Source organism: Eurytemora carolleeae, unplaced genomic scaffold, assembly GCF_000591075.1.
Source record: "Eurytemora carolleeae unplaced genomic scaffold, Eaff_2.0 scaffold572, whole genome shotgun sequence".
Lineage (NCBI taxonomy): Eukaryota > Metazoa > Arthropoda > Copepoda > Calanoida > Temoridae > Eurytemora > Eurytemora carolleeae.
In genome coordinates this window covers 174,747-191,843 of record NW_019396478.1, presented here as the reverse complement: position 1 = coordinate 191,843, position 17,097 = coordinate 174,747, and the positions used below count along the sequence as shown (strand labels likewise).

At 33.7% G+C, this 17,097-nt stretch overlaps 1 protein-coding gene across 2 annotated transcripts in view; it reads left to right on the top strand.

The window, feature by feature from the left end:
• Nucleotides 1-13,349: 13,349 nt before the first annotated feature.
• LOC111704019 (uncharacterized) overlaps nucleotides 13,350-17,097 on the top strand; it is a 14,305-nt gene continuing 10,557 nt past the window's right edge. Inside the window, exons 1-4 of one of the 2 annotated variants that reach the window (XM_023476128.1) lie at nucleotides 13,350-13,420; nucleotides 14,263-14,334; nucleotides 14,978-15,053; nucleotides 15,734-15,746. In XM_023476128.1, the coding sequence (XP_023331896.1) occupies nucleotides 14,264-14,334; nucleotides 14,978-15,053; nucleotides 15,734-15,746 (160 nt within the window). In that variant the 5' untranslated portion in view covers nucleotides 13,350-13,420; nucleotide 14,263. The remainder of the gene's footprint in view (nucleotides 13,421-14,262; nucleotides 14,335-14,977; nucleotides 15,054-15,733; nucleotides 15,747-17,097) is intronic. The other variant, XM_023476130.1, reaches the window with a different exon arrangement.

Below are 17,097 nucleotides of genomic sequence, written 5' to 3'. Positions count from 1 at the left end.
TTGACATCTTGTATACTTTTGTTTTAATATTTGTAGCCCTTTGTTCCATGTTGTATTATATTTAAAAACCTTAATATTCCAACCCACTTTTGACTCAAGGGAAATAGACATGTGATAATAATACAATGAATTAGGAAAGTATTTGTACAATCTCTTGTTAAAGGGCAAAATTAAAATCTCCAACCATAAAAAAGGGACAATTCCCAATCCACCTTGGAACAAAGGCAAATAAGTTAAGAATAAAAAAATTAAAAAATGACCTATCTTTTAGTTTTTTTATGACAATGTACAAGTAATTACAGCACTCAATCAACATTTATTTGAATCCAATTTATTTTACTGATTTTGTAATTGCTGGCGTTGAATAAATATTTCATCTGTCGCATTCTTACATCAAATTATTTTTTTTGCTTTGCTGGTTATTGATATACAAAAAGTTGTCAAAAACAAATTAATGGCCGGACCAAAAGCCATTTTATAGCGTGTAAGGATGAGATAACCAATGGATGAGATGACCAATGGATGAGATACAGTGTATTGATGAGATTACCAATGGATGAGATTACCAATGGATTAAATGATCAATGGATGAGATGACCAATGGATGAGGTACAGTGTATTGATGAGATTACCAATGGATGAGATTACCAATGGATTAAATGATCAATGGATGAGATGACCAATTGTGACATTTTTTGTCACATATAGATAAACTAAAATGCATGTTTCTCTAAAAAATTGTTAAACACCTTCAAACTTTTACATCCTGATCTCTAGATGTTTAAATTACTATCTTGGCATAGCAACGAAAAATACAGTTTGGTTTGTATCATGCATTTCAACATACTTCCAGACCCAGACATCTATATCTTTGTAACCTACTTTCTATCTAAAGTTCAACTTAGTAAACTAGGCTGCGCGCCAGACCAATCCTTTACTAGTTTTTTCTCTAAAACATCCAATAGAATCATGAAACTTTTTGTATCGACCAATAACAGACCAATATTTGATGTACAATCGTTTATTTATCCAATGAAACCATGTATGTCAAGGAATTTCATTATCTATAGTATGTTATCCTTTATATATTTGTGCGCAAGTGCAACCCCTTGTGATTTTTTTAGTATAAAAGCTTTGTAAACTTTGTATATTGTCACTCTATTCTCTACCTTTGTGAAATATATTCTGACAGATAAAAGTAAGTCATTTAATATAGTTTTTACTTATAGAGTCTATAGTCGGAAATTGTCCATCTTTGAGAGTGTTGTAAAAAGGAATGTTACAGCACTGCAAATCAAATCTCTAAAAACATACCCTGGGAATATTAGCGAAAAATTAGAGTTTTTTAGCTCTCCGCATTGCTTAAGCTTTGCGTTACTATTGTCTTTACTAAGACAGTTTTTGGGAATAGTTTCAGAGTAACAACATATGGACATTTTAGCCTAAAACATTCATATTTACATCACTCTAAAATTTGGATTCTTTCTGATTATATAAGATATATTAAAGCTTCATTTCTAGTAAAAAATATCACACCTAAAAAGCCCAGTTTTGTGGCAAATTAAGAACTTTAAAAGCTAGAAATTGTAGCACAATGGATGAGATACAGTGTATTGATGAGATTACCAATGGATTAAATGATCAATGGATGAGATGACCAATGGATGAGATACAGTGTATTGATAAGATTACCAATGGATGAGATGACCAATGGATGATATGCAGTGTATTGATAAGATTACCAATGGATTAGATAACCAATGGATGAGATACAGTGTATTGATGAGATTAACAATGGATGAGATGACCAATGGATGTGATACAGTGTATGGATGAGTTGATAAATGGATGAGATACAGTGTATTGATAAGATTACCAATGGATGAGATAACCAATGGATTAGAAAAAGTGTATTGATGAGATTACCAATTGATAAGATTACCAATGGATGAGATACAATGTATTGATAAGATTACCAATGGATGAGATGACCAATAGATGAGATATAGTGTATTGAAGAGATTACCAACGGATAAGATGACAAATGGATAAAAGACGGTTTATAGATGAGATGAACAATGGATGAGATAAACAATGGATGAGATGACCAATGGATGAGATGACCAATTGATGAGATGACCAATGGATGAGATGACCAATGGATAAGATGACCAATGGATGAGATGACCAATGGATGAGATACAGTGTATTGATGAGATGACCAATGGATTAGATACAGTGTATGGATGATATGAACAATAGATTAGATGATCAATGGATGAGATGCCCAATGGATGAGATAACCAATAGATGACATTACCAAGAGGTGAGATAACCAATGTATGAGATAACCAATAGATGAGATTACCAATAGGTGAGATAACCAATGGATGAGATGACCAATGGATAAGATACCATCATACAGTTTATGGATGAGATGGCCATAGATGAGATACAGTGTATGGTGAGATGACCAATGAATGAGATACAGTGTATGGATGAGATGACCAATGGATAAGATACATTGTATGGACGAGATGACAAATGGATGAGATGACCAATGGATGAGATGACCAATGGATGAGGTGACCAATGTATGAGATGACCAATTGATGAGATGACCAATGGATGAGATGACCAATGGATGAGATGACCAATGGATGAGATGACCAATTGATGAGATGACCAATGGATGAGATGACCAATTGATGGGATGACCAATGGATGAGATGACCTGACCAATGGATGAGATGACCAATTGATGAGATGACCAATGGATGAGATGACCAATTGATGGGATGACCAATGGATGAGATGACCAATGGATGTGATGACTATGATGGATAAGATGACCAATGGTTAAGATGACCAATGGATGAGATGACCAATGAATGAGATGACCAATGGATGAGATGACCAATGGATGAGATGACTAATGGATGAGATTACCATGATGGATGAGATGACCAATGGATGAGACGACCAACCGATGAGATGACCATGATGGATGAGATGACCAATGGATGAGATAAGTAATGAATGAGATGACCAATGGATGAGATGACCAATGGATGAGATGACCAATGGATGAGATTACCAATGGATGAGATGACCAATGGATGAGATGACCAATGGATGAGACGATCAATTGATGAGACGATCAATGGATGAGATGACCAATGGATGAGATGACCAATGGATGAGATTAACAATGGATGAGATGACCAATGGATGATATGACCAATGGATGAGATGACCAATGGATGAGACGATCAATGGATGAGATGGCTAATGGAGGAGATACAGTGTAAGGATGAGATGAAAAATAGATGATATGAGCAACGGATGATATAAGCAATGGATGAGATGACCAATGGATGAGATGAACAATAGATGATATGATCAATGGATGAGATGAACAATGGATGAGATGAACAATAGATGATATGAGCAATGGATGAGATGACCAATGGATGAGATTACCAATGGATGAGATGACCAATGGATGATATGACCAATGGATGAGATGACCAATGGATGAGACGATCAATGGATGAGATGGCTAATGGAGGAGATACAGTGTAAGGATGTGATGAAAAATGGATGATATGAGCAACGGATGATATAAGCAATGGATGAGATGACCAATGGATGAGATGAACAATAGATGATATGACCAATGGATGAGATGACCAATGGATGAGATGAGCAATGGATGATATGATCAATGGATGATATGACCAATGGATGAGATAAACAATGGATGAGATGACCATGATGGATGAGATAACGAAAATAGCGGATAACCAAAATATCGAATAACGGATATATCACTTAAAGAGTAAATAAGATACATCATTAATAGAGTAAACTAAAATTAGGCTGAGTTTTCGCATTTTTTCACGAGAGTTTTCTTTCGCTGTAATTTTCCACGAGGAGGTGCAAAAAAATTTTTTTTTCCAAACTCATTTCAGAAAATCATACAACATGTTTTATTACAAGTTTAGAGGCAAATGTGAAAGGTATGGGTCCAATATTCATAATAAATATTACAAGTTTAGAGGCAAATGTGAAAGGTATGGGTCCAATATTCATAATAAATATTATACGTGCAATTTTTTCAATAAATAATCTTGCTTGGTAAAATGAGGCAATCATATAACAATTAATGCCCATTGATGATAAAGTTTGAAATGTTAAAAACAGATCTTTTTTATCTTTTAAGCTGTGACCGTCTTTGTGCACTAGTTTATAAAAACGCTTAAAACCCCGCTTTCTGAGACACGTTGATGTTATGTGATGTTATGTTAAAGTCATTCATACTAAAATAATTGACTAAAATGTCTGTGTATCCTTCTGTGTCTTGTATTTGTGTATCCCTCTGTGTCTGCGCCTGTGTATACCTCTGTGTCTTGTGTCTGTGTATACCTCTGTGTGTCTGTGCCTGTGTATCCCTCTGTGTCTGTGCCTGTGTACACCTCTGTGTCTTGTGACTGTGTATACCTCTGTGTGTCTGTGCCTGTGTATCCTTCTGTGTCTGTGCATGTGTACATCTCTGTGTCTTGTGTCTGTGTATACCTCTGTGTGTCTGTGCCTGTGTATACCTATGTGACTTGTGTCTGTGTATCCTTCTGTGTGTCTGTGTCTATGAATCCCTCTGTGTCTTGTGTCTGTGTATCCCTCTGTGTCTGTGCCTGTGTATACCTCTGTGTCTTGTGTCTGTGAATCCCTCTGTGTCTGTGCCTGTGTATACCTCTGTGTCTTGTGTCTGTGTATACCTCTGTGTGTCTGTGTCTGTGTATACCTCTGTGGGCTTTGAGGATATTTTTCAAGTGCATTAAAGACATCGAAGGGCATATTTTCATGAAGACAATTATTTTTCTAGGTTTCACTGTTTAGCCAAGCAAGAAAAGTTTAGTATTTGTTGGTCCTTTTATTTGGTATTTTACACTTTTGCCCCTAATCTTGGTATTAAAACATTTTCAGGGTTGTTTCTTAATTGTCAGGAGATTTTTAATATAATTAAAATAATTGAATGTTTCACCATCATAAAGCCAGAGTTATGTCAAGTATTGTAAAACATAAGTTTAATGATTTCCAAAATTCACCCGAAAATGGTCAAAAATGCGATAAATGGTAAAAAAAGGGAAATAGTTTTACCTTACATCATTACATGTTTCCGAAAAAACGTATCGCACATCTAGGAATTAACCTGAACCATGATGGTCCGAGGTTTGGATTGAATTGCGGGGATAAAATTACGTTGTTTTCTCTTAAACCATGAATTCTCTCAGGACTCTCTCTTTCTCTTTTCTTGTGTTTAACACAGCCGCGGGGGAGAGTTTCTTGACTGAAGGACCTTCTTGAAAACAATGGAGAAAATTGACCAAATTAAACACATTAGAAATGACTGGGTACCGTTGTAAATAGGGTATATGCCATCTTTTTTAATGGGGACTGCTGTCTTTCATCAGAGGAACTTCCCTCAACCAATCTAGATTTTATTTATCATGGGGACTGCTGTCTTCCATCAGAGGAACTTCCCTCAACCAATCTAGATTTTATTTATCATGGGGACTGCTGTCTTCCATCAGAGGAACTTCCCTCTACCAATTTAGATTTCTCTATTATTGGGACTGATGTCTTCCATAAGAGGAACTTCCCTCAACCAATCTAGATTTTATTTATCATGGGGACTGCTGTCTTTCATCAGAGGAACTTCCCTCTACCAATCTAGATTTTTCTATTATTGGGACTGCTGTCTTCCATCAGAGGAACTTCCCTCAACCAATCTAGATTTTATTTATTTATGGGGACTGATGTCTTCCATCAGAGGAACTTCCCTCAACCAATCTAGATTTTATTTATCATGGGGACTGCTGTCTTTCATCAGAGGAACTTCCCTCTACCAATCTAGATTTTATTTATTTATGGGGACTGCTGTCTTCCATCAGAGGAACTTCCCTCTACCAATCTAGATTTTATTTATTATGTGGACTGTCTTCCATCAGAGGAATTCCCCTCAACCAATCTTGATTTATTTATTAGTAGTGAGAGATCTTAAAAAAACAAAGTCAGAAAGCCCCCCCCTTTCAAAAATGTGATGTTATTAAATAAATTTCAAAATTGTATTCTTGTTTAGCTTGCTAATTACTTTATGCGATTTTTTCTCTGGTCAACGATATTATCTTAAACGATTTTTCATAACGAAAAACAAAAATGATTTTTTAATCGTTTTGAAAATCGTTTTGGTTGATATTTTTGGTCAGAATAAAAATATTGCATAATGTAATTTCAGCAAACTTGTCTAATCAGATTTTTGTTGGGCCTCGTAAAAATCTAAAATCTTTGAATATTTAAACCGGTCATAAAAAAGATAGCCTTCAGTTGGCTGCCAGTATATAGGTTGTAGGTTTAAACCCCAGTTTATCGGAATCCATCTTGGAGATTTCTGATGAAACGTTTTAAGAAATACAAGGTTGTAATGCAAGGAAAGTTAATTGCAGTTGCGTATACTCTGCGTACATATTGAAACCAGTTCTCTCTGGGCGGAATTTGTAAACAAGAATAGCTGCCCAGTGTTCGTTTAGTATTCTAGGAGGTTAAAAGCATTAAATTTTGATAATTTTGATAATTCACATAATAGTTTCATAAGACCAGAATATTTCATTGATTATTTTTATGAAAGATGGATCCCATGTCAGGCTTTGACATCCGTCTTGTGTTTACATTACCGCCCAGTGACAGTACAAAAGGTGCGTACACCTTTGAAATAACTTTCCTTGCATTACATCCTTGGTTGTAACATTCAAGGAACAATATGGAACTCCCACAGCTTTGTTTACAAATAAAGGGTAATGCAGTGTACTGGAGTGTGCTGCAGTGTACTGCAGTGTACTACTGTGAACTCCCAGAAACTATAAGTACTTTAGTTACATAATTAAAGAAATGGTTCTTTGATTATATTGATTTACTGGATTTAAATCTTCTGCTCAAACAGCTAGCTCCTTATATTTGGTTCCCCTTGAAGAATCCTAGTATATTATATATTTGGTACATACAGCTGTCGTCATATATATCAATATAATAACGACAATTTTCTACATCCATTTTGATTTCTTCCAATATTTCAAAAAGACGAGTAAAAAAAGAAGTTGTCAATTATCATCTTATCTTAGTTCACTTGTAAACTTGTAATTTAAAAAGTGCTTGTTAGGGATCAAAAAGCATTATTAATAAAAGCCGTTTCCATTGCATTGACATAATAGCAAAAAATATTCCAAAACCTCTAATCACCTTTTTTTCTGTGACACCATATGAAGAATTTTACGAAAGCATTTAAAATTTGATCTCATTATTATTACTGCATATATATAACGGCTGGTTCGAAATAGAATATTTTTGATAAAGAATATGTGAATTAAGCATATTTATTATTCTGTTTATGATTTGGACAACATGTCTGTAATTCTTAAATGCTTTCGGAAATTTAAACAAATTTTAACAGTGCAGAATATTTGCGTTCTGCAATCCAAGAATGTAAGGCAAGGAAAGTTTATTGCGGTTGTTTATTTTCTGCGTACAAACCAGTTCTCTCTGGGCGGAATTTGTAAACAAGAATAGATGCATCAGTGTTCATTTAGTATCCGAGGAGGTTAAAAGCATTAAATTTTGAAAATTTTGATATTTCACATTATAGTTTCCTATGACCAGAATATTTCATCGATTTTTTATGTGAAAGATGGATCCCATTTCAGGCTTCGGCATCCGTCTTGTGTTTACATTACCGCCCAGAGACAGTACACTGCAGTACAAAAGATGTGTACACTTCTGAAATAACTTTCCTTGCATTACATCCTTGCTGCAATCTACAGGGTGTCCCAAAAAACATGGGAATTCAGTGACGAATTCGATATCGTCTTTTTAAAAAATTCTTTGATTTAGTATAGTGATACCTAATGAGAAAGCTGTAATCTGTAAAAGTTTCGTCTGCTATGTTTATACACAGATCAATGTGATATAAAACTAAGGTGGGTGTATAGTTTGCGCACAGATCAATGTGATATAAAACTAAGGTGGGTGTATAGTTTGCACACAGGTCAATGTGATATAAAACTAAGGTGGGTGTATAGTCTGCACACAGATCAATGAGATATAAAACTAAAGTGGGTGTATAGTTTGCACACAGATCAATGAGATATAAAACTAAGGTGGGTGTATAGTTTGCACACAGATCAAGAGAAATAAAACTAAGGTGGGTGTATAGTTTGCGCACAGATCAATGTGATATAAAACTAAGGTGGGTGTATAGTTTGCACACAGATCAAGGAGATATAAAACCATAGAGAATAGAATATATATATTATTCTATTCTCTATTTATAAAACTAAGGTGAGTGTATAGTTTGCACACAGATCAATAAGATATAAAACTAAGGTGGGTGTATAGTTTGCGCACAGATCAATGAGATATAAAACTAGGGGGGGGGTATAGTTTATAGAGGGGGTGTTTTATGAGATATAAAAATAGGTTTGGAGGTTTTGGGTATAGTTTGCCCAAGGAAGATGTAGATATTAATAGAAGTAAGTAATCCCCATGAGAAAGTATAAGAAAATCTTAAGATCAAGTTACAAGTATCACAAACCGTTTTTTTTATGTTAATGTATTCCACTAAACGCAAGAACTGTTAATTTAAATAATCAAAGAATGGCCAAACAGAAATATTTTACAATAAGATAATTTGAAAACTCTAAAATGCTGTGTCAATCTTTCCGAAATGATTCAAAATCAACTTGAATTTTTAATCAGAATGTAGGTAAACGGTATTTTAAATGTGTAATCAAACTGTGCTTTAAAAGATAAGAATATACACATAATAATATAAAAACCGGGAGGTTGATTAAATATGTATTCTATATAGAGCGTGTTAATTGAAACCTTCAGACCCATATTTAGACATGTGATTAGTGTTTAATCTACGTCTAAATTAACCCAACCTAACACATTGTATAAATTTCAACTTATTCATAGACTCCATAGACCACCCAATGATATAAGTGAATTTTACACGGCTCAAATAACACATAAGGGTGTACATATATGTACATAATTTGCCATAACTGTAAATTGTGCCAGACATCTGTACATAATTAGCCATAACTGTAAATTGTGCAAGACATTAAAGGGACTGTAAAAGAAAAATGAAAGGGGGTATAGGCTGAAAGCTAATCACTTTAGCTCTCGATCCCGACCCATGAAATTTATATCTGATGTGCCTACCTCGAGAAATTGATTTACAACTTTGTCAAATTTATACGAAAATTAATATATATACAATTTTGTATAAAAGTAGAGGGTTTAAATAGATCAAATTCAGCAAATATGCAATCAATCTGAAAACTATGATATCCCAGAGAAAGCTAATTGTAACTTAGGTTTACTCCATTTCTAATTTTATATTTATTATTTCTATTTTTAATAGATATAATTGAACATATTATTTTTAAGTCTTCCTGTCCTATCCTGTCCTATCCTGTCCTATGTTATTGTATAAAGGCACTAATCAAGTTGGAATTTAATCTTATAGATTTTGAATAAACGTGATCTATTCTCGACACTGCCTGATTTATGCAGTCCTGTCAGACCTTTATACTATACAATATACATGCATATTCAGAATATATTCTTTAAAAACAACTTTTCAACCTAATTTATAATACAGTGTCTTGATAAGTTTTTGTAATAATTAACTTATATATAAAAAAATTGGATGTTTTTATCTCGTTTTCGATCTTTTTTGTTAACAGAGTTCAACACTTGTCCAGACAGAAAAAAAAACGTTAATATCTTCTACGTCATTGATTAAATAAGGTTTTAAGGGTACTGTTGTGTATCGGTCATGCCCCTCTGTAAATGAAAGTCACAATACAACGACATTAATGAAGCGCACTGTGCAATCTATAATTATTTGTTTTAATGTTTGCTTTCAAGATTTAAGCCCTGAAAAATGTTTGTAAATAAAGGAGGAATTCCAGAAAATCCTTCATTCTTTAACAGATTTAATCCGGCTTTAAAGGGAGTGTTCGTGAAAAATTAAAGGGGGTATAGGCTTACGGCGAAAAATGATCGATGGTGATCGCTACTAATCTTACTTATATCTGTTGCGTCTGAAATGAGAAAATTGTTAAAAACAACTAATACCGAAGAATGTAGGAGGGGAGGCAGACCAACCACAACAATTACTAGTCCGAGCCACATTCTCCCCTTTTCGTCCGAGCCACTTCGAAATCCTCGTCCTTTTAACAATATTTTTTTATGTGTCCAATCCTTGAAGAAGAGAGCATATTTTTAATCTGGCCACGCTAGGGCATAACACATGGTTAGATTCAAGGTTAAAATGCAAGGAAAGCTAATTGCAGTTGCGTATACTTTGTGCACATATTGAAACCAGTTCTCTCTGGGCGGATTTTATAAACAAGAATAGATGCATCAGTGTTCGTTTATTATCCGAGGAGGTTCAAAGCATTAAATTTTGATAATTTTGATAATTCACATAATAGTTTTCTATGACCAGAGTATATCAATGATTATTTATGTCAAAGATGGATCCAATGTCAGGCTTAGACATCCTTCTTGTGTTTACATTACCGCCCCGAGACAGTAAACTGCAGTACAAAAGATGCGTACACCTCTGAAATGATTTTCCTTGCATTATAACCTTGGTTAGATTGAAGTTTTGCAATAATTTTATGATGTATGGAATGTTCAAATCCATGAGAATGATGTCAAACTTTATTTAGGTTAAAACTTCAGCCTCCAAAATGGCTAACTTTCATAATTCAAAAATTATATTAAAGTATTAAAATGGCTCATAATTTTTTCCATTTCAACCCATATAACAAAAAATCATTGATTTCTGGTATATTTACAAATAAGGCAAATTTTTTGTTCTCGTACTTCCGCCTGTCACACAATTAAAATTTGTAAGAGAAAATTCAATATTTTTTTATTCCCTAAAGTGAACTGATTTCAACAAATATTCTTGTCATCAAGGATTGTACACTTAAAAAACGATAATTTCGAGGTAGTGTCCACACAAATTCAGAAAGCTTCAACATATGCGACTCTGATGCTAAAAAAATCAATTTAATTCCAAATAAATCATTCAGATATTACAACCTATAATCATAGATAATCCTTCGACGCATTCGTATATAGTTGATATTTCATAATATTTGTATTTTTTATATTTAAAACGCCGCTTAGTTGTAATTGCCAGGTGCACTGAATGATTCCACGTGGCAGAGACACCTAGCGGAAAAAATCGTTGTTTTAACGGTCCCTTGTAAANTGATTATATAAGATATATTAAAGCTTCATTTCTAGTAAAAAATATCACACCTAAAAAGCCCAGTTTTATGGCAAATTAACAAACTTTAAAACCTAGAAATTGAAACAAGAGTATTAAAGAGACATGCCCTTTTTATAATGGAGGGTCACTTAAAATTACGACTACATGATATCCTATATTTATATATTAAAGAGACATGCCCTTTTTATAATGGAGGGTCACTTAAAATTACGACTACATTCTCTTTAATACTTTCTCTTTTACTTACACAAAATCCATTTTCTGCCGTGTAATAATTACGCTGCAACGATCAAAGGATTTAAAATTAATTTTTCATCTTATCAAATTAAAAAAGAAAGTCTAAAAGTCGCCCGACAATTGAGAAGTTTGAAAAGTCTAAAAGTCGCCCGACAATTACGAAGTAGTTAAACTCTAAATGTTGCCCGACAATTGGGAGGTTGTATAAGTCTAAAAGTCGCCTGACATTTACTAAGTAGTTAAACTTTAAATGTTGCCCGACAATTGGGAAGTTGTAAAAGTCTAAAAGTTGCCCGACAATTACGAAGTAGTTAAACTATGTTGCCCGACAATTGGGAAGTTGTAAAAGTCTAAATGTCGCCCGAAAATTGGGAAGCAGTTAAACTCTAAATGTTGCCCGACAATTGGGAAGTTGTATAAGTCGAAAAGGCGCCCGACAATTGGGAAGTAATTAAACTTTAAAAGTTGCCCGACAATTGGGAAGTAGTTAAACTCTAAATGTTGCCCGACAATTGGGAAGTTGTAAAAGTCTAAAAGTCGCCCGACAATTGGGAAGCAGTTAAACTTTAAATGTTGCCCGACAATTGGGAAGTTGTATAAGTCGAAAAGGCGCCCGACAATTGGGAAAAATTAAACTTTAAAAGTTGCCCGACAATTGGGAAGTAGTTAAACTCTAAATGTTGCCCGACAATTTGAAACTTGTATAAGTCTAAAAGTCGCCCGACAATTAGGAAGTTGTATAAGTCTAAAAGTCGCCCGACAATTGGGAAGTAGTTAAACTCTAAATATTGCCCGACAATTGGGAAGTTGTAAAAGTCTAAAAGTTGCCCGACAATTGGGAACTTGTAAAAGTCTAAAAGTTGCCCGACAATTAGGATGTAGTTAAACTCTAAATGTTGCCCGACAATTGGGAAGTTGTAAAAGTCTAAAAGTTGCCCGACAATTGGGAAGTTGTAAAAGTCTAAAAGTTGCCCGACAATTAGGATGTAGTTAAACTCTAAATGTTGCCCGACAATTGGGAAGTTGTAAAAGTCTAAAAGTTGCCCGACAATTGGGAAGTAGTTAAACTCTAAATGTTGCCCGACAATTGGGAAGTTGTAAAAGTCTAAAAGTTGCCCGACAATTGGGAAGTTGTAAAAGTCTAAAAGTTGCCCGACAATTAGGATGTAGTTAAACTCTAAATGTTGCCCGACAATTGGGAAGTTGTAAAAGTCTAAAAGTTGCCCGACAATTGGGAAGTTGTAAAAGTCTAAAAGTTGCCCGACAATTAGGAAGTTGTAAAAGTCTAAAAGTTGCCCGACAATTATGAAGTAGTTAAACTCTAAATGTAGCCCGACAATTTGAAACTTGTATAAGTCTAAAAGTCGCCCGACAATTAGGAAGTTGTATAAGTCTAAAAGTCGCCCGACAATTGGGAAGTAGTTAAACTCTAAATATTGCCCGACAATTGGGAAGTTGTAAAAGTCTAAAAGTTGCCCGACAATTGGGAAGTTGTTAAACTCTAAAAGTTCCCCGACAATTGGAAAGTAGTTAAACTCTAAAAGTTGCCCGACAATTTGGAAGTTGTATCAACAATTCAAACTTTTTAATCAAAGGATGCACATTAAACAGATAAACAAACTTATTCTCACACATATATATGCTATTTCTGTTTTACAAAAACAAATCATATATAGAAATAAAGATTTATGATTTGATTATAGATGATATAAGATGGTTTTTTCTATCACCCCCCCTTTGTACTTGCCCAGCTTATATCTAAGTAAACGCATTCATACTCTTACTCTCGTCCGGTCAATCTATACATATCAGGTAGCAATGGGCAAACTTACATAAAGGGACTGTCCTTGCAATTTCAAGAATTCCACTGTAAAATTATCTGTAACCACAGTTGAAGTTAATTAATTTAAGTATTAAAAACATGAATATCTCAGTCATTTTTGATCATAAAACAATTAAATCTCACACGCCAATGTAGATCAGCTATCCAACCCTGTTCAAGTCACCCTCCCTGCTTGATCTATAACGGTACCCTTCAAATCATTAACAATCGAGGCCAGAAAACTACGTGTGTTTATCTCTAAAATTGTGTTTGAAATTCCATAAAACACCGAATATCCTAGGTCCAAGACGGGTTTCAAAAATTTAAATATTTAGTTGCTGCTACTGCTAGAAAGTAAAATAGATAAAAATGTTAAACAATGACAAGCATTTTTCATAATATTTAAGGATAAGTCTGACATCATTACTTCAAAGTTTAATTGGGTGCTGTTGTGAATTAGAAAAACTGCTCTCCAAAGTCATTCTTCATTTGTGTTAATTTTTGATTTAATGACACATTAGAACCACAGTGATGCTCTTAGCTTGGTATAAGTTCAGGCTTGAATTCATTAGGGAAAACTTATTTTCTCCAGGCAAAGCAGGGTTCCCTAGCAATTACATTATATTCTACCTTGGTTTAGCTTACATTTTCCATCCAACAATTGATTGAAAGATATCCTTTGCCTTCAGATGTGTCTAAAATTATAAAATAAAAAACTTTTTTGTCAAAAAATGTTTAATCAACTTTTCAACAGCCTTATTATTGTGGTGATGTGTATTTTTTATGAAACTGTATTTTACAAGAAAATAACAAAGCTTGTTGTTTATTTTAGGATGGTAAAGCATGCAAGCCAATATGAGCTTTACACTTATAAACTCTCTGACGAGTGTAAAGAGTATGTCAGGTAAATATTGGTAATATTTATCCTTGGCCCCCTAGTCTGATATAATCGGAGCGCTTGGCCCCCTAGTCTGATATAATCGGAGCGCTTGGCCCCCTAGTCTGATATAATCGGAGCGCTTGGCCCCCTAGTCTGATATAATCGGAGCGCTTGGCCCCCTAGTCTGATATAATCGGAGCGCTTGGCCCCCTAGTCTGATATAATCGGAGCGCTTGGCCCCCTAGNCCTAGTCTGATCTAGTTGCAATGCTTGGCCCCCTAGCCTGATCTAGTTGCAATGCTTGGCCCCCTATCCTGATCTAGTTGCAATGCTTGGCCCTCTAGTCTGATCTAGTTGCAATGCTTGGCCCCCTAGCCTTATCTAGTTGCAATGCTTGGCCTCTGAGCCTGATTTTTTTCAGATCTTGAAGATCTCGAATGTCTGTGTACGCCTCTGAACATACAAAAAAAAACTTTTTTGTTCAAAACGATTTGATAAGTTTTGAAACTTTGGAATACTTCTTTCTATACTATATAACGATAAAAATAGCCTTCCTTAATTTTATGAGAACTAAAGTATAAGAAACTAATTTACCTGCACGACCATTGACCAAGGTATCTAAAAATAAAAGACTACATCATTGATTTATTAAGACTTATTTATTTAGGAAACCTTATATTTGGGAGAAACCTGGAGCACGACTATATGATTACCATTACCATATCAATGGACTGTACTATCAGGTATAAGCTGTATTATTTAAATCTCGCCGCTAAATGTCAAATTTTAAATTGTTCAATTAATAAATATTTTAATAGACATAAAATATAAATAATTTCACTTCTTAAATTAAAAATGTTTAACAATGCAAAACAATGATGTTTTCCAAAATAGTAATGTTCATGGTTATAAAACTTGTAAATGTAATCGAGAAAAATACATAAATTTCTCTTTGAAACCATACACTGCCAGGCTACAGTTGATGCATAAAACGTGCTGGGTTGACTTTACACTAGGTAGTCCAGACTGGATGGTACGACTGAATGCATATACATTATACAATGCATCTTTACTGGCTTGGATCATGCAACTTTTAGAACGGGGCGTTCATGTTAAATGTTCAGCTTAAAATAAAATAGTAAATTGTATAATTGAGTTTTTTCATTCTTTGTATAATATCTTTTATATTTATAGACAATGTCTTCCTATATTTATAGCCAATGATATCCTATATTTATAGCCAATAATATCCTATATTTATAGCCAATAATATCCTATATTTATAGCCAATGATATCCTATATTTATAGCCGATGATATCCTATATTCAGCCGATGATATCATATGCTCATTGGATGATATATCCTTTATTTATTACCAATGATGATATCCTTTAAATATAGCCAATGATATCCTATATTTAGCCGATGATATCCTATATTTAGCCGATGATATCCTATATTTAGCCGATGATATCTTTATATTTAGCCAGTAATATCCTATAGTTATAGCCGATGTTATCCTATATTTAGTCAAAGATATCCTATATTTAGCCAATGATATCCTATTTTAAGCCAATGATATCCTATATTTGGCCAATAATATCCTATATTTATAGCCAATGATATATCTATTTTTGGCCATATGATATCGTATATTTAGCTAATGATATCCTATATTTAGCCAATGATATCTTATGTGTTGCAGTTAATATTCTATATTTGTATAGCCAATAATATCTATATATTAAGTAAATGATATCCTATATTCATAGCCAATGATATCCCATATTTAGCCAATGATATCCTTTAATTAGCCAATGATTTTCTATATCTAGCCGATGATATCCTATCTTTATCGGATGATATTCTATATGCATTACCGATGATATCCTATAATTAGCCAATGATATCCTATTTTTATAGCCGCGATGCCATCCTACATTTAGTCATTGATACCAAATATTTTGCCGATGATTTCCTTTATTTATAGCCAATGATATCCTTTATTTATAGCCGATGATATCCTATATTTAGCCGATGATATCTTTATATTTAGCCAGTGATATCCTATATTTATAGCCGATGTTATCCTATATTTAGTCAAAGATATCCTATATTTAGCCAATGATATCCTATTTTAAGCCAATGATATCCTATATTTGGCCAATGATATCCTATATTTATAGCCAATGATATATCTATTTTTGGCCAATGATATCGTATATTTAGCTAATGATATCCTATATTTAGCCAATGACATCTTATGTGTTCCAGTTGATATTCTATATTTGTATAGCCAATAATATCTATATATTAAGTAAATGATATCCTATATTCATAGCCAATAATATCCCATATTTAGCCAATGATATCCTTTAATTAGCCAATGATTTTCTATATCTAGCCGATGATATCCTATCTTTAGCGGATGATATTCTATATGTATTACCGATGATATCCTATATTTAGCCAATGATATCCTATTTTTGTAGCCGCGATGCCATCTTATATTTAGTCATTGATACCAAATATTTTGCCGATGATATCCTTTATTTAGCCAATGATATTCTATACGTATATTGTATAGCCGATGATATTCTATATGTATATTGTATAGCCGATGATATTCTATAATTATAGTCGATTATAACCTATATTCATAGTCTAACATGTCCTATTTTCATAGCTATTGATATCCTACATTCATAGCCGATGATTTACCTATATTTAAATGATGATATCCTATATTTAGCCAATGATATCCTATATTTAGCCAATGATATCCT